Source organism: Scleropages formosus, chromosome 16 (genome assembly GCF_900964775.1).
Source record: "Scleropages formosus chromosome 16, fSclFor1.1, whole genome shotgun sequence".
In the NCBI taxonomy this organism is placed as follows: Eukaryota; Metazoa; Chordata; class Actinopteri; order Osteoglossiformes; family Osteoglossidae; genus Scleropages; species Scleropages formosus.
In genome coordinates, this window is record NC_041821.1 from 14079427 (window position 1) to 14103233 (window position 23807).

Sequence of the window (23807 nt, forward strand, 5' to 3'; positions counted from 1 at the left end):
AATTAAATTTTGCAGGTACAATAATAAGATCAGTCACATATTATTCCATGTCTGTCTTTTTACTGATGTCAGAAAGCAACCAGTACTTTGTTAAATAGTAAAGAAAATCATTACACAAGTGATCACCGAGGAATCTACAGAAGTCTTCCCAAAATATCTGCACATATAAACAGTTATAAAAATGTAAAGCTGTTTCTGACACTCAAGGTCAGCGTATGCAAAGAATAAAAGGAAAAAAGTACAGGTAGTCCCTTCCAAATAGTGACACCAGTGCCTGTGACCATTTGCATGTTAATCACTGCAGCCCAAGTTTTTTGGTCTTGTGTTTATATGTCTTCTGCTGGCTCACTTACAACTAGGGGACCTTTGGGTATGCTGAATTTCTGAGTCAGTGAGTTTACTGTAATATTAATCATAAATACTATTTTGTAACTGTTCTACTATCATGCAGTATGTGGAGAGCAGTGCAAGTGCAGGACTCTGCTGAATTATTGATGGAATAGTGTAAATTTGCCATGGAGCCTACTCATTTAGCCCAAAGTGATTATAAAATTGCTATTTGGAAGAAGTACTAAGTTAACTTGGGAAAAATTAAGAATAAAAAGAAAAATAACCAAATATAAAATGAGTGAGGCTATATGTACGTGTGTGTGGATCCAGGCTGATATGTTATTGCTGTACAGTAAGCAGGAACATATACATTTAATATGAGAACATTTGCATGTTCCATATGAAGTCAATATAGTTTATAGTGCTGTTTCCGCAGGTCCCTGAAGAGAGAGAATCCACACCTGAGCGAAGATGTGGTGCTGATCAGAGCCCTCAGGGACTCCAACCTCCCGAAGTTCCTCGCAGATGATGCCCTCCTCTTTGGGTAACCACATTTTCAGATGTTATTCTTAACCATCGATTGCTCTGTGTTCGATAAGGACGTTAAAGTTTGATCAGCAGTGGTTAAAATTGTTAATTTGGGGACCAGTGTTAATTTAGAACCAGTGGTTACAGCTGCTGCCTTTAGGCCCAAAGGTTCAATCCCCCTTCTGGCTATAGTACCCTTGAGTAATGTACTTACCCCAAAGTTACTCCAATAACATTAGCCAGCTGTATAAAGGGGTGAAATAAATATAAGTACCTTAACATTGTAAGATGTTTTGGAGAAAAGTGTCAGCTAAATGAATAAATGTAAAAAATTTTTTCTGGGATTTCAGTTGTGAGGAGAATTCTGGAGGTGTTCTATATCAATTTTATGAAAGCTTTTCTCTCCTTCGGGCTGTTTCTTCTACAGTGGCATCCTCTCTGACCTGTTCCCCGGCGTGGTCATCCCAGAGCACGATTACGGGGTGCTGCAGTCCACCATTGTGGACTGCCTGGTGCAGCTTCGCCTGCAGCCTCTGCCCACTATGGTCAACAAGGTCATTCAGTTATATGAGACCATGATAGTGCGCCATGGCGTCATGCTGGTGGGTCCCACCGGCGGGGGCAAAACCACCGTCTACACTGTTCTGGCCCGAGCCGCAGAGACTCTGCATCGCGCTGGCCACCAGGGTGCCTTCTACCTGCCCGTGAAGACCTACATTCTGAACCCCAAGTCAGTGACCATGGGGGAGCTGTACGGCGAGGTGAACCTCCTCACGCTGGAGTGGCGGGACGGCTTGATGGCGCTGAGCGTGCGCGCAGCTGTCAATGATACCAGCGATGACCACAAGTGGATCATCAGTGACGGGCCAGTGGATGCCCTGTGGATCGAGAACATGAACACAGTGCTGGATGACAATAAAATGCTGTGCTTGGCCAACAGTGAGAGGATCAAGCTCACTCCATCCATCCATATGGTGTTTGAGGTAAGGAACAGATGGTCAGAAGGATTTGTTGGTGACAAAGACAACGTTGCTCTTTCAGCCCTAACCTTCTTCTTGGCCATGCATCACAGGTCCAGGATTTAGCAGTAGCTTCTCCAGCTACCGTCAGCCGCTGTGGAATGGTCTACATTGACTCTGACCAGTTAAAGTGGATGCCATATGTCCAGACGTGGATAACCGGACTGCCCGAGAAAGTAACATCATCAGTTCTCATTACCCAATCCTCTAATGCTGATATATCTTTAGTATCTTCCTAACCGTACAGTACAAAACATTTTGACACCTCTAGAATACCTAACTGGGTCAAATATGGTCATTATTATTATCATTATTATTATTATTATTATTATTATTATTATTATTATGGGCAAGATTTGGTGTATAAAATATATTTATTTGTCACTCTGAACACATTTACATGTCATTTAGATTTATATGTCTCTCGTTCATACTGTATCGTCAGAATAAAACTGATCCCTGTGGTGAGGGTAATTTATTTTTTTTTTTTTACCCTATTTTTGAATTTTACTCTTTCTCTTCACATCTGTTTTACCCCCAGGTGACAGATTCCATGAAGGGATATTTGCTTGACCTGTTTGAGCAGTATGTGGAAAAGGGGCTGCAATTTGCCAGTAAGAGATGTTTCCAGCCCATGGCTCAGGTGGACATCAGTAAGGTGACCACACTGTGCTGCCTGCTGGAGGCGCTCTTGCTGGGGAAAGACGGACTTCAGTTCAATATGGTACACAGTAATTCACCATCCCAGAACTGACTGGTGCATGTATTGCCCTGAACATATTCATACTCTAATATATTTTATTCTTTAATAGTCTTCATGTTATAATTCCGTTATTTAATTTGGAGGGGGGTGTGGTGGCGCAGTGGCTCAGTGGGTTGGACCAGGTCCTGCTCTCCGGTGGGTCTGGGGTTCGAGTCCCGCTTGGGGTGTCCTGCGATGGACTGGTGTCCCATCCTGGGTGTGTCCCCTACGCCCTGTGCTGCCCGGTTAGGTTCTGGTTCCCCATGACCCTGTATGGGACAAGCGGATCAGAAAGTGTGTGTGTGTCTGTTTAATTTGGAAGATATATAGCTGGAGAGATCCTTGAGTTCTAGACTTATGTGATTCAAATAAAAGAACAAATTTGTATAAAAGATTTGATGACAATGATCAATTCTAGATTGGTTCAACATAGCAATTATGTTTAGAGTGGAATAGAACATGTCAGAGGTGTTGTCTTGTTCAGTGATCACCCATTGTCTGTGTAATTATGTCAAAAACTCCCACTCCTGGGTACTAATTATTTACGCCCGGATTGAGTACAGGATCCCAGCAGGCTGAACACCATCCTGTGCCAGACCTTTGTGTTCTGCTACCTTTGGTCAGTGGGTGGAAACCTAGCGGAGAACCACTGGGATGCCTTTGACAGCTTCGTCCGGCAACAGTTCGAGGACAATAACGATGCCAAGGTAGGCCACATCTGAACTCCCAGGGGACCTTTTAACCCCTTTTCACACTGAATTTTCCACCCACAAGTTAGACTACACTCCATCCCCCAGCAAACCCCTTAACCCCTATATAATATGCTTCCCCACAAGGTAGGCCACACCTCGGTTCCTAATAAAGCCCTGATCCACCTGACAAAATGGACCACACACAGCTCAGTTATTTTTGTACAGTTGAGTCTCAGGAAACAAAGGAGGAAAAGTGAAGTTATACCTCAGTATCCAAGGCTGCTTGAGGCAGTATTCTGTGCCAGGGCAGCATGCAGCATAAAGGCAAACACAGTCTGGGAGGGATTTGCCTGTGTGGTTGATGAACGTGGTGCCTACGGGTGCCTCGGCATGGGGTCATGGCCGGCACTTGGGGTCAATAGGAGAGAGGCGCCATGCAAAGTAGGTTAACCGCACACACATTTTGCACAATTATGAGCTTTTTTCTCGGTCTGTACGTAGGGAGCAGCTGTTTCCCTGGGCATACAGGGTTTTATTTTTGCTTCGGCTGCACCTGCCCCCCTGTCCCAAGCAGCTAGGTTAGGATTTTGGGCCTAGTTTTATTATGCATGAGAATCCCAACTGGGGGCTGGGATTCAGCATAACTTTCAGTAGGTAAAAGGGCTTAAATACAGCCTCTCACAGCCTAAACCCTACAACCATTCCCTGTCATGAGTTTATTTTTATTTTGGCATTTGTCACTTTCGGAATCTGTCCACAACGAGCATATATCTCACAGAAGGAATTGTTTTTTTGTTTTTTTTAGAATAGTATAATTCTAGCTCTTATGCAGTAATTCATGGAGATGTAACATATTACTGGGTTTCTTCGCTTTCACTCTTATGTCTAGTTTGCCCTATACAAGTGGTCACTCGGGTCTTCTAGGGGTACATTTCACTAGTGTCATATATACAAACGCTTGCATGTCTGTAACATCAAAGAATTGTGAATGTAATCTGTAGTCTAGTTTGTGTGTGTACCTTTAAAGTTTCATATTTGTATGTTTGATCTTCACAGATCAATTTTTATGTCTTGCAAAACCAAAATATAAACACGAAGTCTGTAAAGTTAATGCACCCATTAGTTATAGATTTTATGTCTTTGTCAAGTAGATCTTTGGAAGAAAATAATGAAAGAATTAAAGTGATTTAAGTCTGCAGAGCACTCCACTGAATTTAGTAATGTGGTATTGTGGTTTCTTACTGCTTATTAGCCAAAATTGGTAAGAGAGAGTGTGTGTGTGTGTGTGTGTGTGTTTGTGTTCCATGTTCCCAGCTTCCCACCTCAGGGGACCTCTGGAGCATGTACATGGACTTTGACCAAAAGGGCCTGGAGCCCTGGGAGCGCATCATCCCCACCTTCAGTTACAACCAGGAGATGCCCTTCTTTGAGATGCTGGTACCAACCACTGACACTGTGCGCTACGGCTACCTGATGGAGAAGCTCCTGTTGGTGCACCAGTCAGTCCTCTTCACAGGCAACACTGGAGTGGGGAAGGTAAGGCTGGGGAACTTCCAGACACATTCTAGATGTATATGGATCATGGCTTTTGACTCAAACTTCATCATCGGCCAGCAAAGCTGTACTTTTTAGAGAGGTACCTCACTCAGGCCTACTATAAAACACTGGAAAACCCAAGAGGGTTGGGCAGTTATTTGGAGTTAGACCTCCAAAGATTTTTTCCCCCTAATTCCATACATTGGGAGTTTTTTTTTTTTTTCATTTCCTCAGTTGCAAGATAGCTTACTTCAGAATATTACATTAGTAAATTGTTCACTTTGATTATATTGTAATTGCTGTCTTTCCATTGTCACCTTTGCACAAACAATATGAGCACTCTTGTTTATGAAATGAGTGTCACCTTGTTGAAAAGAATATATGTAAAAATGGGTAAATAACTAAGTAGCTTAACGTTGTAAGTCGCTCTGGAGAAAAGTGTCAGCCAAGTGAATAACTGTGATTGCAACATCTTGCAGAACTATCTATTTACTGTCAATATGCCACCAAAGAAGGGGCAGTTCCAACCAGTTTTCCTCTTCTTCTGTCAGTCAGTGGTAGCTCGTGGCCTGCTCAACAGCATCCAGGAAAAGGGAGGGTATGTTCCTGTCTTCATCAACTTCTCTGCCCAGACTTCCTCTGCACGGACACAAGAAATCATCGAGTCCAAACTGGAGAAGAAACGGAAGAACATACTGGGTGAGGCATGCGCTCAATCAAATCTTTATACATTTTGTAGTAGGTAAATTAGTAAAAATTAATATAGCTGTTTTGGATGCTGTGGAGAATGTGTCACATCATTTTTCAAAAGAACCGGGTGATTTGCAAAACACACACAATGTCTACAACCGCTTGTCCTGAGGGTGGTCGTGGCAAACCGGAGCCTAACCCGGCAACACAGGGCGCAGGGCTGGAGGGGAGGGGACACACCCAGGAGAGGACACCAGTCCGCCACAAGGCACCCCAAGGAGGACTTTCACCCCAGACCCACCGGAGAGCAGGCCCCATCCAAACCCTCTGCACCACCTCACCCCCCTTGTTTTGTGAAACACTTACAAAGCAATATGCAGATGTAACAAAACATGCTTAAAAATTGATCACCATAAATACTACTGAATTATAAGGAAAGCATTTTTGAATATTCATGATTACAAACACATTGTCAGTATAATAACCAAGTGTTATATATTTTATATGGTTAAAAATAAAGAAGCATCCCTAAAAAACAATTATCTTTTATTTAGCTTTTGCCTTTGTAGAGGCTGACCTACAATATGAGATAATTGCTTTACAGTCACTTCCCGTTTATATAGCAGAGTATTCTTACTGGAGGAGCTCTATGTAAGTACCTTCATACACGTATGTATAGCTCACTCTGTTACATTCTAACATGCAATAGGTTTTGTTCCAGCAATTTAGGAAATCCTTTATGTCTGTCCTGAAATTTTGGTCCACAGCATATTCAATGTTTAATTTGTCAGGCACCATGAAAAAAGGAGCTAAAGTACTGGATCCATCGCAGATGTTGTTTGGCTGTATTGCTGTTACAGATGGCATCCGTGACATTAAGAAGGGCAGCTGGATCATATGAGCACTGATGGTGTACTTCACACCTTCATGGTGAAAAGAACTCATCTGTGGGTCTGAGGAAGGCAAAAGAACATCTCGATTTTCTAAATGTCATGCATAAACCCCTTTTGTATAACTATGGCATAAATGAAACTTGGTGTCTACACCACCACTACTGACCGCTGCCACCAATTTGAACTTGTTAGTTATGCCATAACGCTTAGACATTATAGCAGACTTGATGACGTGTATGACCCCATTTTGCAGTTTCTTTGCAACAATACTTTGTAATATCTTATCCATGATTATGTTTTTAGTGCAGAACTATAGCACATTTAGTCAAATTTCCAAAGCAACAATGTATCTGTACTGCATCATAGAGGCATCAGTCATTGTTCTTGTGAATACAGTAAGAGGAGTGTTGCTAGAGTTGCAGTTCAGTACCTTAGCCCTGTCTGTCCTCATGTCTTCAGAACAGGATGTGACAGATCTCTTATATTGTAATCCGTTACTTTTTTCTGAATGCGTGAAGCTGTTTCGGTGCTTATTGACCATATGCCTGGGAAGATCTTATCATCAGCAGAGAAGTCCTTAGGCTGTCCTTCAGACCATTTTGAATGCAGCACACCGCCTTTTTCTCCACTGCTTTTTGTTGCACCTCACGAAGCACACCATTGCGCCCGCTATTTTGGCAACTCTTGTCAGCCTTCAGCACAAAAATATATTATACGCAAACCCAAGATATTAGGCCTATTCGAGAGCCACATTATTTAACAAAAACACTGTGATGGATAGAGTTAGATGACGATGAGCACAAATTTTTAATATCGTACAAACACTTAATTTGCATAGTCATTCTACATATTGTACCACTCCTGATTTTCAAATATACACCCAGACCACTAAAGCAGCTGTCATTTTGTTAATGTTGAGAGAAAATAATAAAAATTTAGCTGCTATGAATGTCAAATACCTCTTTACAAAGTGATACGTTATTTGAGATAAGCTGTGTAGTGAATATGACTGTCCGATTCCAATCTGCTGGTTCCCGCTCACTGGAAACAATCAGACATATGCAGCACTATGAATGTGTGCTGCTTTAAATTAAAATTTAATTCAAATGTAATATGGTGTTACAGAATTTTCGGTTTTTGTTTATGGTAATGTAAAAAATTTATGACACAGAGAAATTGTCTTGATTGATTTGGCCATAGTTAGAGTTTGCAAGATTGTCCAGATCTTGTGTTAAAAAAATAGCTTGTGCTACTGCTTTCAGATCTCGTTAAAAATTAAGATTGTATAGAAAATTCAACGTGCAGACATAGATATTCGTATCCAATCTGAAAATTTTATTAAAGTATTTCAGGTAATCAGACAGAACTTCACAAATTCCCTAAGGTGATTTTTGTATTAATGAAGCAGGGGATGACAGTGAAACAAGTAGTGCCTCAACTGAGTAAGTACATTTCTTCTGTTGATGCAGGTGCCCCTGGCAACAAGAAAGTAGTCATATTTGTGGATGATCTGAACATGCCCAAGCTTGACAGTTACGGCTCCCAGCCGCCCATTGAGCTGCTGCGCCAGTTCCAGGACTTCCAGGGCTTCTACGATCGTGAAAAGTTCTTCTGGAAGGAAATCCAGGTGAACTGCATGCGCGCTTTTGTTTGCCCACACGGTGTACCGCCTTGTCTGTAACATAAATCAGCAGACATGGTAGACAGTTCTTATTGTTAAGTGAATCATTTCTGAGGAACACGGCTAAAACCAAAAAAAAACCTAATCCGTCCATTCCTTTCTTTACACCTCACCCTCTCCTCCGATTGCTGTAGGATGTGATTATTTCAGCAGCCTGTGCACCCCCTGGGGGTGGCCGCAACCCCGTCACCCCACGCTTCATTCGCCACTTCAGCATGCTGTGCCTTCCCATGCCTTCAGAGCACTGCCTCAAGCAGATCTTCAAGGTCAGTAAAGCCCCCCAGCCCTTGCAGTCAGACTTCCTCCATGCAGTTTACGTGTGCGAAGTGATGCCCTGAATGGGTTGGGGAGCAGTGACACAGAGAGACCACAAGAATAGATAGTGAGGACAGGTACAGGGGGTGGAGGGTGGATCGCTGCTTCTCATTACCAGTGAGAAATGATCTTCTGTTCCTCCCGTTTATTACCAGTTCACCGAGGAATTGACACTGTTTGATACTGTATATCTAGGTGCTTCTTTGTTGACTCATCTGGTGCAAATTTCCCTGCGCCTCCTGCAGCTGTCTCCCAGCAGAGTCTTAATTCACCATACCCTTTGTGCATTATTTGTGCCTGTGGTATTATCGTGCAGCAGCTATAAACCTTGTAAGGTATTAGTAATTTTACTGCCGCCGTGCTTATGATGCCTGCATCTCCCTACCTTTAAGGGTGAAGTTTGTTCAAAAGGAATTTGGTGTTGATGTAAGCGGCCCTCCCTACCCCGCAGGCCATACTGTCCGGGTTCCTGATGGAGTTCCCGCTGGCGGTGAAACAGATGGCCAGCAGCATTGTGGATGCAGCCGTGGAGATCTACAACCGCATGAGTGTGGACTTGCTGCCCACGCCTGCCAAGTCTCACTACGTGTTCAACCTGCGGGACCTCTCCAAGTGTGTGCAGGGTATGGGTTTAAAAGTGCTGCAGGCAGTTAGTTATTCCTCATCCTGCTGTCACAACTTAGCCGCCAAAATGAAACCCAAAGTGTTGGGTGGCCTGCGGCTGCAGAAGCCAGAGGGGTGTCTTTCACGCACCGACGCTCCTTACGCACGTCGGCTAACAGGCAGAATGAAATGCTTATCATGAATTGGAATAGAAACATTAAGAAGGAGTGACAGTCAACCCCCCCACCAGGAATGCTGCAGTGCGAGGCTGGAACGGTGCGAGAGCAGAACCACATCTTCCGTCTCTTTTGCCATGAGTGTCAGAGGGTGTTCCACGACCGGCTCATCAACAACGAGGACAAGATGTACTTCAACACCATGCTCTCCGAAATGGCCAGTAAGACTTTCTCGGAGTTTTCTTCACACGTCCCGGTGAAATTCCCCCCCTACACTCACTCCATCCCCATGGCTGTGCATTAAATGATACTGATCGTTCACTTTCATTTTCTTGTCCTGTGTTAAGCGTTCACCCTTTTTGAATTTCATAAGCAGTTTTGGAACTATGCCACCATACCTTATATAAACAAAATTGCAAATGATTTCTTATTTTCATCTGAGGTTTTATTTTTAAAGTGCTCACAGACTTTCCGTGATTCCCATTTTTCTGTCAAATCAACACTTTCTCTTTTTTCTAGGCAAATATTTTGGATTCAATTTAGAACCAAGTTACTTTGTGGACAAGCCAATCATCTTTGGAGATTTCATTAAGGTAGCAATGCCAGGTTGTTGCATATTTGAAATTATGTGAAGGATTTAAGGTAAAGAGAGATGGCACTTTAAAGCCAAGAGGAACAATACATTTAATTTCCACAGAACATGGAAGTTCTGTATTCATACCTTCATCTTTGGTCATGTACATTGCATGAAGCAACATGTTAGTGTATAGAACTTTTGTGTATAGAACATGTGACAGGTTAAGACATCATAATTGTTAGACAAACAGCTGACTGTGTCCAAACATTGAATGGTAGATATAAATCATCAGAAACAAGGACACCATGTAGATCATAAATACAACTGTATTGAAAACATAATATAAATAGTGATAGAGAATTGCAAAACAATTGATGGAAAACCGAATTACGGAAAACAGTATAGAGATATCTCCTTATTTAGCCAATTAGGTCATATGGTATTTAAAGTTACAAAACAACTCATTATTGCTGTGTATCTGAGGCATGAAATAATTTTATAATAACAATAAACTGTTTGTTATCTTTTGCCAGATTGGGGCTAATAAGGCAGACCGTATATACGAGGACCTGACAGACATGGACAAGATCCGTTCGGTCCTGCAGGATTACCTGGACGATTATAATATGACTAATGCTAAGGAGACAAAACTGGTTTTTTTCCAAGATGCGATTGAGCACATCTCAAGGTTGCTGCAATTGTTCTCAGATACAGAGAGAGGAAAAGGGAGAAATAGTGAAAACACCCTGGAGAATGTTGAGCCACATTTCCAAAACAGTAACAGTGAACATTTAGGCCTACCTAGTTACCAACTTTTGTTACATCAGCCATGCTCCCCCTTTCAAAAAAGCACCAAATCCCCTGGTATTCCTCCCTAGCACATTAGGACTAGTGCTTGTTCCCCAATCACTTCTCCCTAGGAGCAAGACTTGTTGGATGCCATAAATACTGAATAATCATACGTAATTGTATTATTTAGCTCTATGGCTGATGACCCAGATAAATCCTTAGGCTCGAAAACAAATGCCGTGGTTTGCCCAGAATGCAAGGCAACTGTGTTGACATCTGTTAGCCCTTGTTCATTCATGCATTGCAATCTTTTGGAATGCACTGCATATTATAATAATAGTTAATATCAGAATACATGTAATAATTAGTGATGTATGTACTATAAATGGAGGTCTGTGATTAAAAAGAATTGTATCAAGAATTATAATATGTAAAGAACGGGGCTGTTATTTGAATAGACCGAAGTGTCACCTGTTTAAAAATTTTGCCCTCAGGATTGCCCGCATGATCAGGCAGGAACGCGGCAACGCCCTGCTGGTGGGCGTGGGTGGCACAGGGAAGCAGTCGCTGACACGGCTTGCAGCCCACATGTGCGGCTACCGCTGCTTCCAGATCGAACTCAGCCGTGGCTACAACTACGACAGCTTTCACGAGGACCTGCGTAAGCTCTACAGGATGGCTGGCGTGGAGGGCAAGGACACCGTCTTTCTCTTCACTGACACGCAGGTGTGGAAGTGCATCTTCATACCTAGCCCAAGTTCTACAAGAACAGCTTTGTTTAGGTTCTGGTGATGATGCAAGTGCAGGGCAATGCCAGGGGTCTTTACCCTTTGGCAAACATGTTTTTACCAGTACCCTAAAACACAAACTATGAGTTAAAATTTAAAAGCTACTCCTTCCAATGCACGTTACAAAAGAAAAACATAAAAAACCTCATATCCATTCATCTTACCGCAAGTGTATTAGACACACTTACAAACCTGGTCTATGCATAACACTTCCTGAAAATTAGAATTAGAATTAGAATTAGTATCACCCAAAGAGCTTTTCATCTCTTTGCTTTGCACTACACCACATCATTTTAAATATTGTAGCTTACATTTGGTCATATGGTATTAGAAAAACAGACAGACAGACTGATAAAAACTTTATGTATCCCAAAATTGCACAACTGTTTACATGGTTTGGACAATAAAAAGTAAATGTGAGTTATATAACTTGCTCAAGGAGAACAATATCAGGCTCCTATCCAAGGTGTGAGCTTCCAGTCATTTTTATTCCATAACTGAATACTGAAGGATGAAAATTTTATACAGTTCATGCTGTGTCTCCTGTGTGTTGAATTACAGACATTGAGTTTCAGTGTTAAATAGCCAGTAAGGGCACATGGTAGTCTGACATGCATTAGTGGGTGATGCTGTTTTGACTTCTACATCAGATCATAGTAGAGGAGTTCCTGGAGGACATCAACAATATGCTGAACTCGGGGGAGGTGCCGAACCTGTTTGAGAAGGACGAGTTGGAGCAGGTGTTGGCAGCCATGCGACCTAAAGCTAAGGAAGCTGGCATCTCTGAAGGCAACAGAGACGAGGTGATGCTGCCATGGAGTTTTAAAAACTATAATAGTAAAATACTGAAAAATGCATTTCTGTGTGAGGTTTATGAATTTTTTTCTGGGATTTAACCTCCTGTTGTGTGCTTCCACTCAGCAGACCTCATACTTTGTCTCTGTATGGTTTCATATGTAGGTTTTCCAGTTCTTCATTGCTCGTGTGCGGGAGAAGTTGCACATCGTACTGTGCATGAGTCCTGTGGGTGATGCCTTCCGCTCTCGTTGCCGCATGTTCCCATCTCTGGTCAACTGCTGCACCATCGACTGGTTCATCCAGGTTGGCTTCTCCTCCTGCTGCACTCATCTGTTTGTGTATTTCTTCGTGTTTCGTGATCCCCCCCTCTTTTTGTCCCTGCTTATCTTTCTTTGGTTTGTAGGAATTTCATGATTTCCTTTGGCTTTTTTCACCATATGTGTATGAAATGTTTTTGGTAATAAATAGAACACATTCAGTTTGTGTCCATCACAACTGTAACTGATGTACCTACAGTATGTATGCATCTAACTGTTCTTTTTTTTATGTCATCTGCTATTAATGTGCATGTACAAACTTTATATATATACCGAAAATATACTTTACACGATACACCTGCCAGGAAATGAGTATAGATTTCCTTTTAAGATTGAGGGGAAATGGAGTCTTTCCCCATCAATGTTAAATGCTTTTAGCTGTTCATTATAAAGCCAGTTTTAAGATGGGATAGTAAAATGTCGTAATTGTTAGTGCCAAATGCAGCACTGATATTTAGGGGAATTACAGTGGAAACAGAAGCATAATCTGCAGACATTAGTAGGACATTACTAACGTTCACAGGGGCAGTTTCTGTGTTGTGTAGTTTTCTGAAACCAGACTGGAAGGGGTGGAAGGTAATCCTGCAGGACTAAGTGGATCTCCTGAAGTGTTTATCGAGTGTCCTCTTTTAAACGGTCTGCGTACTAGCCCTCACCAAACTTTATTTCAATAGTCTGTTTTAAGATTTTTGCGAAGAGCAAACTTAACCCAAGACAGCTTTCTTTTAGGTTATCTGTTGGCAAATTAGGTTCTTTGCACGGAGATGATACTATTTTGAAGGTTGTTGGTACAAGACCGCTGTTCAAGGACTCATTTATTACATCTGGAACAAAGGCTGAAAAGCAGCTGTTTAATGATGCTGATAAAGACATTCATTTTGCTTCTTACTTCATGCAGTTGCCATCTTCTAACCTTTCTTTTAAAGACTTTCCCCAAACTTGATCATGACTAATATGACCTTGGTCACTCCAGATTTTGCCCCTCATTTTTCACCCAAAGTAGTGCGGTTCTTCTGGCTCCAAACAAACAAATCCAATGAATTGATTTTCAGGAACACGCAACAGCTAATTACTTCAGGAGACAGTTAATAATTGCTCAACACTGAAGTAGGGTATGGATCCTCCTACCCTGTAATCCAATGCATATGTACCAAGAAATTCAAAAAAAAGATTTTAAAAGATTTATTTTTGGCTCTCATTATAAACTGACTGATTAGTTCAAGCACCGTGGCTCTGTTTATTCACATATCCTCTTTTCTCTCTTCTACACCATATATTAATTTTTTCCTGCTAATGAGGGGCATGCTGTGTAATCTCCGCAAGCTGTGAGGAGGAGCACACTGCCCGTGCCCATCAGAGGCTCTTGTCAGCTGCCTCAAGCAGGCCCTCTGAGTGGGAGGACAGTGGGAGTGTGTGGGCTTGATGGATGTTTATGCCCTGGGTGACCCCAGGATTTATAATTACACATCTCCCCCCCGCCATCCAATCCCATTCAGTGCTACTGCTGCTTTCATTTTATGTTAACACTCTTCTCTCCATCCTGTGTGTCATCTTGTGAATCTTTGTGACATGAAAAGTGAGTGGATTGGAGAGTGGCTGGTAAAACACTGCTCCCCGCTTGATATTGATTGTAGAACAGCTTCAGAAACTAAATGTATTCATCTGAAAAGTATTTAACGTGTCAGTTTTTCATGAAGCGGAAGATTTTCATATTGTAATATTTTTTATAATTATTTAGACAGTTCCTAATAAGCTTCTATGACACCAGGCACTAGTGTAACAGCATAGAAAAATCTTCCAGACTGGTATTTTTGTGTAGCAGGCGGTAAAACCTATTACTTCTTATACTTTGGCTCCTCTCCCTACTTTCTTTCTAGTGGCCTCGTGAGGCTCTGCTGTCTGTGTCACGTACCTTCTTCAAAAATGTGGAGCTGGGTAGTGAGGAGATGAAGGAACGCTTCTCAGAAATGTGCGTGGAGATCCATGTCAGTGTGATGGAGATGGCCGACAGGTTCTATGCAGAGCTTCGGCGCCGATACTACACCACACCCACTTCCTACCTGGAGCTGATCAACCTGTACCTAGCCATGCTGGGGGAGAAGAGGCAACAATTGGTTGTGGTAAGTGAAGGGTGGCATGGATTAGTGCAAGATCTCACTACAATGAGAAAAGAGGAAAGGATAAGAGTTATACTGCTATCTGCCACAATTTAATAAACACACAGCAAGACAACCTAGAAAGAATTCATCTGACACTGGGAACACTCATGGTGTCCGTTGTTGTGGTCTGCTGGTTAAACTGTACATAAATCAGCTCTGATGTTTTTGGACCCCAGGCACGGGACCGTGTGAAAAATGGGCTCATAAAACTGCTGGAGACCAATGAGTTGGTTGACAAGATGAAGGTGGACCTTTCAGCTCTTGAACCCATGCTCAAGCAGAAGTCAATCGATGTTGGTGCCTTGATGGAGAGGCTGGCTGTAGACCAAGAGAAAGCAGACGAAGTATGTGTGTTTTTGCCCCTGCGCTTGTATTCCAGTTCATGATTTTTTTGCGAGTTTTATGGTCACATACAAGCACCTCTCCTGCTGCTACATCAGGTGCGTAAGGTGGTGCTGGAGGACGAGGCTGTGGCCAAGGTGAAGGCTGAAGAAACACAAGCCATTGCCGAGGACGCACAGCGAGACTTGAACGAAGCTCTGCCTGCCCTGGACGGTGCCAACCGTGCACTGGACTCCCTGGACAAAGCAGATATCTCCGAGATCCGCGTCTTCACCAAGCCGCCAGATCTTGTAATGACCGTGATGGAGGCTGTGTGTATACTCCTCAATGCCAAGTGAGTCAGACTACTCTCTGCTTTTAGAGTATTGTCACATATGAGTGAACATCAGAATTCCTTTTCTTTGTGTTTTGCCTTTTCTTTTATGTTTGACTTTTGTTATGTTTCAAACATGCAATTACAGATGTCAGTTAGAAATATTTTTGAATATTCTGGTCACATCGTAGGGATCCATGGTATACGATCTTCAAATTGTATTTTTTGTAAATTGTATCAGTTGATTTGTGTAGACCTTTAGTGTAATGAGTTGATATCAGGTTGAGGTACGGTGACGCAGCCCTGGCAGATTGAGCTGTGCTATACTGTACATAGCTGCATTGTCCTCAGTAAAAGCTAAGGCAGACAAATTAACTTCACCTCTGAAGATATTACATGTTTCATGCTGGCTATTATAGATTTCTGTCACACTCAGTTGCTAGCAGCCTGTCATCAAAAGCAGAGACAGTGACAAATATCCTGTTGCCCTGTGGTTTGATTTGAGTGTGACAGCTGTGATGAACAGGTAGAGAAGACCTTTCGCTGCAGGTCATCAGCACTTGTTTTTTACAGACACTCAATTTCATTTACTGTAGGTTTACATATTATTAGCCAAACCCTGCTGGCAATGGAATTGACCCTCTCTGAATCAAGAATTCATGACCCATTGTCTTAGTTTTAGTTTCTTTAACATAGCTTAGCACAGCTTTGCAAGTCTGTCATCCTGCAATGATCATTCCTGCTTCATAACGTATCAGGATGTTTTACTGCCTCTCGGTCGCCCCATTCTCAGGCCAGACTGGGCGAGTGCCAAACAGGTCCTGGGAGACTCCTACTTCCTAAGGCGCCTGATGGAGTATGACAAGGACAACATCCGGCCGCAGATCCTGCAGAAGCTGCAGAAGTATGTCAACAATCCTGATTTTGTGCCAGAAAAAGTGGAGAAGGTGTCAAAGGCTTGCCGCTCCATGTGCATGTGGGTCCGAGCCATGGACCTCTATTCCAGAGTGCTCAAGGAAGTGGGGCCAAAGAGACAAAAGCTGGCCACTGCACAGGTATATATGTTTGCCACCTCCGTAGGTCTTTCATGAACAGAAGGTAGGGTTCTTGCCTGTTAAGGATTTAAAGTGTGACTGAAAAGTTTCTGTTTTGCAGTTATGAAATGGAACCACAAAAAAATGTTTTTCTTATTTATGTAGTTGATGCCTTTAAGTAAGTTTACTTAGAATGTTTGATATACTACTATAAATGGGGACAGCTGGTCACATAGTGGTTAGAGCTACTGCCTTTGGACCTAAAGGTTGCACGTTTGACCCCCACCTCTGGCTGTAGTACCTCTGAGCAAGGTACCGACCCTAAAAATTGCTCCAGTAAAACAACCCAGATGTACAAATGGGTAAATAATTGTAAGTAGACTAACATTGTAAGTCGCTTTGGAGAAAAGCGTCAGGAAAATTAATAAATGTAAATGGCTTATAATTTTTACTCATTTATACAGCTGGGTAATTTTCAGTTTTAAGTACCTTTACCAACACCTCTCTAACAAGAATGGGGCTTCAGTTACAGATCCTTCTATTACAAGGCAGCACATCTAACAACTATGATATCTGCTGGCAGTAGTGGTACCACTGTTTAACCTGAAGCAACCAAACAAAATAACTTAAAATAGGTCTTGCTTTGAAATTTAAAATTGAAAGCACAATCAACATGAATACAACAGTGTCACTTCTTCATTTAGGCAGAACTGGATGTGACTATGGCCACCCTGAGAGAGAAGCAGAAAAAGCTACAGGAGGTAGAAAACCATATTAATATTCTACAGGAGCAGTTCCGTAACAGTGTGGCTGAAAAAGAAAGTTTAGGTAAGATCTTCAGTAGTCAATTGCAGAGTGATACCACTGGTCACCCTAAGACAATATGAAATGTCCATTGATTGACCAGAGGCTACGCTGCCTCAGGCTACTCAACTGCAGTCATGGAAGGATGAGCCTAGCACAAGGGTGTCAAAGCACAGTCTTTTTTGGCCAAGAGCACATAATCATTATTTTGAGCTTGTTTGAGTGCCACACATGTAAATATCACAGTAAATTACACAGTAAATCTTAAATGTCTAAACTGACATTTATTTTATTGTGTAATGCAGCAGTATTAATGACTTTGACAAGACAAAAGTCATTTACCTGATGATAATGGAAGTGTCTTGGGGATGCGGTGGCGCAGTGGGTTGGACCGCAGTCCTGCTCTTTGGTGGGTCTGGGGTTCGAGTCCCGCTTGGGTCGCCTTGCGACGGACTGGCGTCCCGTCCTGGGTGTGTCCCCTTCCCCCTCCGGCCTTACGCCCTGTGTTGCCGGGTAGGCTCCGGTTTCCCGTGACCCCGTGAGGGACAAGCGGTTCTGAAAGTGTGTGTGTGTGTGTCTGTCTTTGAGTTGAAGCTGAATCATAGCAGCCACTCATATGGTTTCCAAGGCAAGGGAGGGAACAGACATGGTTTGCCATGATCTTCTTGTCTGCATATTTGTGGGGTGCAGATATGGAGAGATCATGCAAACTTCAAACTGAGCTGAATTTGAACTCCACATCCACTGAGCAGCTCAGGAGCCATGAGGCACTGGCCTTACCTACCACAGTGTCTCTATAAATCTGATGCATGCTTAAACACTCCTCAGTAATAACAATAATAATAATAATAATACACACACACACTTTCTGAACCGCTTGTCCCATACAGTAATAATAATAATAATTACAGTAATAATAATAATAATTCTCTAAATTTGAAGCCCTTGTTATCAAATTGTTTTCAGTGCTAGTGACTAATTGATCTTTTTGATCATAGTTTCAGCTAATGCATAGATTGCTGTGACTGGTAATTCCAGCTGAGTGGACAGATTCTTAAAAACCCATTGCTGTCCCAACTTTATTCTTTAATTTGAATACTTTGATTTTATGAAATTGGCCTTCAAAATTTCTAAAATTTAAATGCATTGCATTGCATTCATTGCATAACGACCCATGTTACCAGGAGTTTGAGCGAGAAAATGGTTTTATTGTAAATAGTTGAATTGTGGATAAAATGGAATTATGTTCAACCACTGTGGGAACTCACAGGGAATATAAGGGAGTGAGTGTGTTGGCCAGTGAAGAAAGAGGAAAGCTTGAGGGGTATCAAGCAGGCTGGGAAGGCTGGCTTGAGGTGCAGGTCCTTGAGATGAAGGGGTCCTTAGACGGAGAGCCTTATGTCCTTGTTTTTGTTCCTGTACCTCGCGCTGTGTGCCAGTGTTCCAATAAATGTTCGTAATGAATGCTATCCGTGCGTCCTTCTTTGCCCCAGCTGAACCCAGAGTGCAGTGCACTACATTGTTTATGATAGGCATAGCGCTTACTACTAATTTACAAATTTTCTTATTGGCTACATTACGTGAAATGGTGGTCTACATGTGGACACTCCTGAAATACAGTTTTTCAAGTCTTGCTTAAACATCTCAGGGCCCAATCAATACTAGCAGTAGTAAAAATCTGCTCTAGCTAATACACACTTGCAACATCTGCCTGGGGAGGGTTAAACTGCAAAAGATCTTAACTGGAGTTGAGAAAAAGAAATGGAGTTAGGAAAGTCAGTTAAATTAAGTGGCTCATTGCCCAACTGGAAGAAAAACTCGCTGGTTTTACCTCCCAGGACTCTAGTTGAACTACCTTGACTCAAGGTGTTTTCTTGGACATGTCAGTATAGAAAACTTGGTCTCTTTCAAACCCTTGTCCTGTTTTAGAAAAGTAAATTTGGAGACATTTATTTAGTGATGAAGTTACTGAGTTCTCCTCTGATGAAGCTCCTTCCCACCATATGTGTTCTCCCCTGTGGGCAGCGGAGACCATGGCACTGACGGAAGCGCGGCTAGGCCGGTCGGGTAAGCTGACTGCAGCCCTGGGGGACGAGCAGGTGCGCTGGCAGGAGAGCGTTGCCGCTTTTGAGCAAGAGATCAATGATGTCATCGGCAACGTCTTCATTGCAGCGGCTTGTGTCGCCTATTATGGGGCCTTCACATCCCAGTACCGCCAGCTGGTATGAGTATTCATCCTCTCTCCACTTGATAATCACATTTGTTAAAACAGATTTATCACTAATAGTGAGACGTGGGGTCCATGTTGCCCCTCATTAACAGCTGCTGTATCCAGATATGTAAATACTAATAGAGATAATCTTGGCAGTCAGCATTGACTGTTGAGTGTCGACACCATTTCCCTGTTGGAAATACTGAAAAAATGTATGTTGATACCCCTCAGTTTTCCAACACACACATAATTGTCTGTTAGTCTATTTGTCTGAGAATTTAGAGGTGGAGTGAGTATTTCTGTGTCACCCCTCAGCTCATAGACCAATGGACCTCCCAGTGTCAGGATCTAGGCATCCCCATCAGCTCTGGCTTCAGCCTGGTCAACATCCTGGGAGACCCCTACCAGATTCGCCAGTGGAATGCTGAAGGACTTCCCCGGGACATTGTATCCACTGAGAATGGCATCCTGGTGACACGTGGCCATCGTTGGCCTCTCATGATCGACCCTCAGGACCAGGTGACATCTCCGCCCCTATATAAATGTCATTAATATCTGTGTATCTGACCATTTCAGCAAGAGCCTGGTTTACATTTCCTCTTTCCTTCTTTAGTATCTCTTTGGCTTGTTCAGCTCTACTTTGTTGGAAATTTCTTGTTCCTCCACAGTAATGACCTGTGACCTTTTTGATGTTCTTCCTCAGAATCTACCTGACTGGTCATTTCTCAAAAGCTGAATGTGCAACAAGTACAGTTTGTCAGTATGTAACTAATGAAAAGTCTGCACATTCCTCTAGCGTGCGCTCTTTCATTAGTCAGTCTTATTGTGGCAATAAACTGCAATGTCAATGAAGTTACTGTAGCATTATGAGACGGATGCTGCAGTACAGTAGCACAGCGAGGGCCATCTGTGATCAGTGCTGGGGGTTAGCATGTATTTATTGCTCAGTTTGTGTTTTTGGTAACCCCCCCATTCCACCAACTGCTCTCCCCAGAATGGCACACACACAAAGAATGAGCTGTTATCTTCAGAACACAGAAACTGCTGGGAAGCTGTTATAATAAGGAAGGGGCCTGGCTCTCTACAGTTCTTCTGTTGTCTTTTCATGACTGTGTTTTCATTTATGAATGAGAAGCTAAACCTTAGTGTAAAACATGGATAAATGACATTTTTTGAAGATTACAGTATGTAAGGCTGTTCCTGCTATAAGATGTCAGTCATCTCTATGAGTCTTTTTGTAACGGTACGTACGCATGTTAGTACCAAATGGCGTTTCTCTTTAAACCCTATTATTGTTCATTTTGTTCAGAGAAAATGCAGGTAATTAGCATGTAGTTCCATTTCAAACACAAACCCCTCATTGTGCAATTATAGAGACTTTACGGTCGAATGAACACGCTGGTAGTGTGTAAATAATGCGGTTTTCCTCACTTTGGATGTTATCAACATTTATGTTTTTGTTTTTCGGAAAGACCCCTGGGAGCCATGTTTCGAGGGCCTACTTCAAAGCATTAAAACCGGAGTGTAATTGGGCAGGGAAATGTTTTGCATCTAAATGTGAAAAAGAAATTATTCTCATCTGACCCAGTAAGCAGAGCACTATGTATTAAATCCTGTCTGACGATTCTGTGCTCACATAGGTGCTTGCATAACATAATTTTTGTGTCATGGACTGTTTGGGACAAACCCTTAATTTCTAGTGGGGGGGTTCTGATTTGAGGCCATTCAGGGTTTATTGTTTTCTTTTGACTGCTTTCATAGGAGTTTTTTGTGTCATCCGGTTCTATACCTTCCTAGGGCTTTGAGATTCTTTGTCCTATGAGGTGGTAACATGCTTATATTTCTTGTTTAGTGTTGTGCTTAATCTACTTAAAAATTACCTGTTGCAGTTTCTTGCAAAGGACATTACATAAAGCTAAGCTGAACTGAATTATTTACTCTTTAATAATTGTTATTTTTTTAGGTATTGATGTTTTACTTTTCCATTTTTAAAAAAATTCTGAATTTATTTTAATATCAAAAAGTGCTTGTTGAAGTTGCCCCATTGTCATCCCAGTCTTTTCTTACTTGTGCCATTAAGGATCTTTAGTTTCTTCTGTCAAGACTATCACAAGGATGGTAACATTTATGTCGTTGACTTACTACGCTCTTTGTCCAAAACAACGGAACAGCTTATATTCTCCTGAAGAATGTGCTCATTTAGTATTTAGCAGTAATAAAAATAGATACATTCATAAATATTTTGTTTCTTGCACTCTTGACAGCCATATTAGCTGCTTACAGGAAGCGGAAGGTTCTTGCTATGGATGAAAGTTGACGCCTTTCCTCTAGTGGATTGGTCATGTTGTTTGCAGGGCTGGTCGCTGTGCAGTGCTGCCCTACATTTCAGGGTGTCCAAATCTACCATCTTGCAGGCAAATCGCTGGATCCGCTCCAAGGAGGCGCACAATGGCTTGAAGGTGATCAAGCTGACGGACACAGGGTTTCTGCGCACCCTGGAGACCGCCGTTCGCCTGGGTATGCCTGTTCTCTTGGAGGAGGTACGGTTTGTGTCTAAACCCCTCACAGCCACAGGATACAGCAGAAATACGAAGCACTGTCACGGAAGGATTTTCGAATGTCACTGCCAATTGCTTTAGGCGTCATGAAATGGGATGCATGGTTAGAAAAGCTGGAAAATCAGTATGTGCAGACTACTTTATACTTTCTGTCAAACAAATCTCAGTCAGCGCTTATTATCAGACTTTTTGCTTGATTTGCAGTTTGCATACTCGGAAACTGTGTTGTTGTAAAAATAATGCAGACATGAAAAATGTGCTTAGAGCAAAGAGACAATTGAGACACAAGTGCTAAACCGTCAATACGCTGTCACTGAAGCTCAGATTGCATGTGTTGGCCTTTGTGTATAGCTAAAGGAGACCCTTGACCCAGCGCTGGAGCCCATTTTGTTGAAGCAGACCTTTGTGGCCGGTGGGCGAACCCTGATCCGCTTGGGCGATTCTGACGTCGATTATGACAAAAATTTCCGATTTTACATGACTACTAAGATGGCCAACCCCCACTACCTTCCAGAGGTTTGTGTTGGTTCTTGTCCTCCTTCCACTGGTAGGACACTTTTCCATTTCATTCTCCTACTGTAATTCCACCCACTGCGGTAAGAATGATTAAACTTCCACAGTCCAAAGAAATGTGTTTCACAAGAATTAGTGACTCTAAATTACCCTTAGCGTGTGAATGTATGACTGAAGATGGGCAGGCACTGTACCCAGGGTGTGTCCTGGCTCACCTAGCACCCTGTATTTTTGGGATATGCTCTGAAACACCACAATCCTGCATTAAGACAAGAGCCCGATGATAATGAGTGAATGAACGAATTAATTATAACCATATAGTGCAACAGTGAGCTTGTACTTGTTCTAATATTAACCAATAGTTTATTCTTCTGTTACTGGAGCTGAGAGATTTAAGATGGAGCAGCAGGTAATGTACTTGGTACTGCCATTGCCTTGAATGTCAAACGGTTCAAACAGTATCCTTGAGCAAAAAATTTTGATCCCTTAACTCCTAATTATCATTAAAAACCATTATTTAGCTGATGTATTTGTTCAATGTTAGGATTGTATACTTATTTAAATTAATAGCATTTATACTTTGTACTATATTCTTGTTATTGGGAAAAAAAACTGGTCTCAGTTAAGATTTCTGATTTCTGTTTGACTTTTGTTTGATATAATTTCCATTAACGTGCTTCAAAATACTAGTTCATAATACTGTGGCATATTTTAATGCTTACTTGTAGGTGTGCATAAAGGTAACCATCATCAACTTTACAGTGACTAAATCAGGTCTGGAGGACCAGCTTCTCAGGTGTGCAGTTCAGTCATTCTACTCTTTGTGTTCTCCTTAGGTTTTCCTTCTCGTCTTTCCCACGTTTTTTTTTTTTTTTTTGCATTTTTTAAAGTATGTTTTCTTTGTATACGTTTTCCATTTGTTTATTCCATATTTTCACAAATAAATCTAACATGCAAATGCAGGAAAGCGAAATAGATAATAAACTAGTATGACAGCTATTTATATTTTTTTCTGAAATCTTCCTTTGTGAGTTTGGGACATGTACATTTCTTTTAGATATTTGCAGTTTTTCCCCATTAATTCCCCAAATGAAGTGGCTTCACATAAGTGCTCATTGCTTTTGAATTGTAGATATGCTGGTGTATGGAGGGGTAATGGAGTGATGGTGGTCAGTAAAAAGTGCATTTCTGTGTCCCCTGCCCTGTAGTGATGTCGTTCGATTGGAGCGACCCGACCTGGAGGAGCAACGCAACCAGTTGATTGTGCAGATCAATGCTGACCGCAACCAGTTGAAGGCCATCGAGGACCGGATCCTCAAACTGCTCTTCACTTCAGAGGGCAACATCCTTGACAATGAAGAGCTGGTGCAGACACTGCAGGAGTCCAAGGTATGAGGA

The 23807-nt window shown here is 42.1% G+C and overlaps 1 protein-coding gene across 1 annotated transcript in view; it reads left to right on the forward strand.

The window, feature by feature from the left end:
* Nucleotides 1-23807, forward strand: part of dnah6 (dynein, axonemal, heavy chain 6) — a 58933-nt gene that overhangs the window by 16996 nt on the left and 18130 nt on the right. Inside the window, exons 35-61 of the mRNA XM_018738293.2 lie at nucleotides 767-874; nucleotides 1286-1841; nucleotides 1931-2053; nucleotides 2419-2601; nucleotides 3183-3326; nucleotides 4626-4847; nucleotides 5399-5546; nucleotides 7900-8057; nucleotides 8246-8377; nucleotides 8878-9049; nucleotides 9280-9426; nucleotides 9725-9798; nucleotides 10316-10470; nucleotides 11066-11297; nucleotides 12010-12162; nucleotides 12320-12460; nucleotides 14352-14594; nucleotides 14810-14977; nucleotides 15074-15309; nucleotides 16082-16343; nucleotides 17027-17150; nucleotides 19152-19348; nucleotides 19654-19857; nucleotides 21753-21878; nucleotides 22248-22412; nucleotides 23138-23205; nucleotides 23618-23798. Of these exons, the coding sequence (XP_018593809.2) occupies nucleotides 767-874; nucleotides 1286-1841; nucleotides 1931-2053; nucleotides 2419-2601; nucleotides 3183-3326; nucleotides 4626-4847; nucleotides 5399-5546; nucleotides 7900-8057; nucleotides 8246-8377; nucleotides 8878-9049; nucleotides 9280-9426; nucleotides 9725-9798; nucleotides 10316-10470; nucleotides 11066-11297; nucleotides 12010-12162; nucleotides 12320-12460; nucleotides 14352-14594; nucleotides 14810-14977; nucleotides 15074-15309; nucleotides 16082-16343; nucleotides 17027-17150; nucleotides 19152-19348; nucleotides 19654-19857; nucleotides 21753-21878; nucleotides 22248-22412; nucleotides 23138-23205; nucleotides 23618-23798 (4822 nt within the window). The remainder of the gene's footprint in view (nucleotides 1-766; nucleotides 875-1285; nucleotides 1842-1930; nucleotides 2054-2418; nucleotides 2602-3182; nucleotides 3327-4625; nucleotides 4848-5398; nucleotides 5547-7899; nucleotides 8058-8245; nucleotides 8378-8877; nucleotides 9050-9279; nucleotides 9427-9724; nucleotides 9799-10315; nucleotides 10471-11065; nucleotides 11298-12009; nucleotides 12163-12319; nucleotides 12461-14351; nucleotides 14595-14809; nucleotides 14978-15073; nucleotides 15310-16081; nucleotides 16344-17026; nucleotides 17151-19151; nucleotides 19349-19653; nucleotides 19858-21752; nucleotides 21879-22247; nucleotides 22413-23137; nucleotides 23206-23617; nucleotides 23799-23807) is intronic.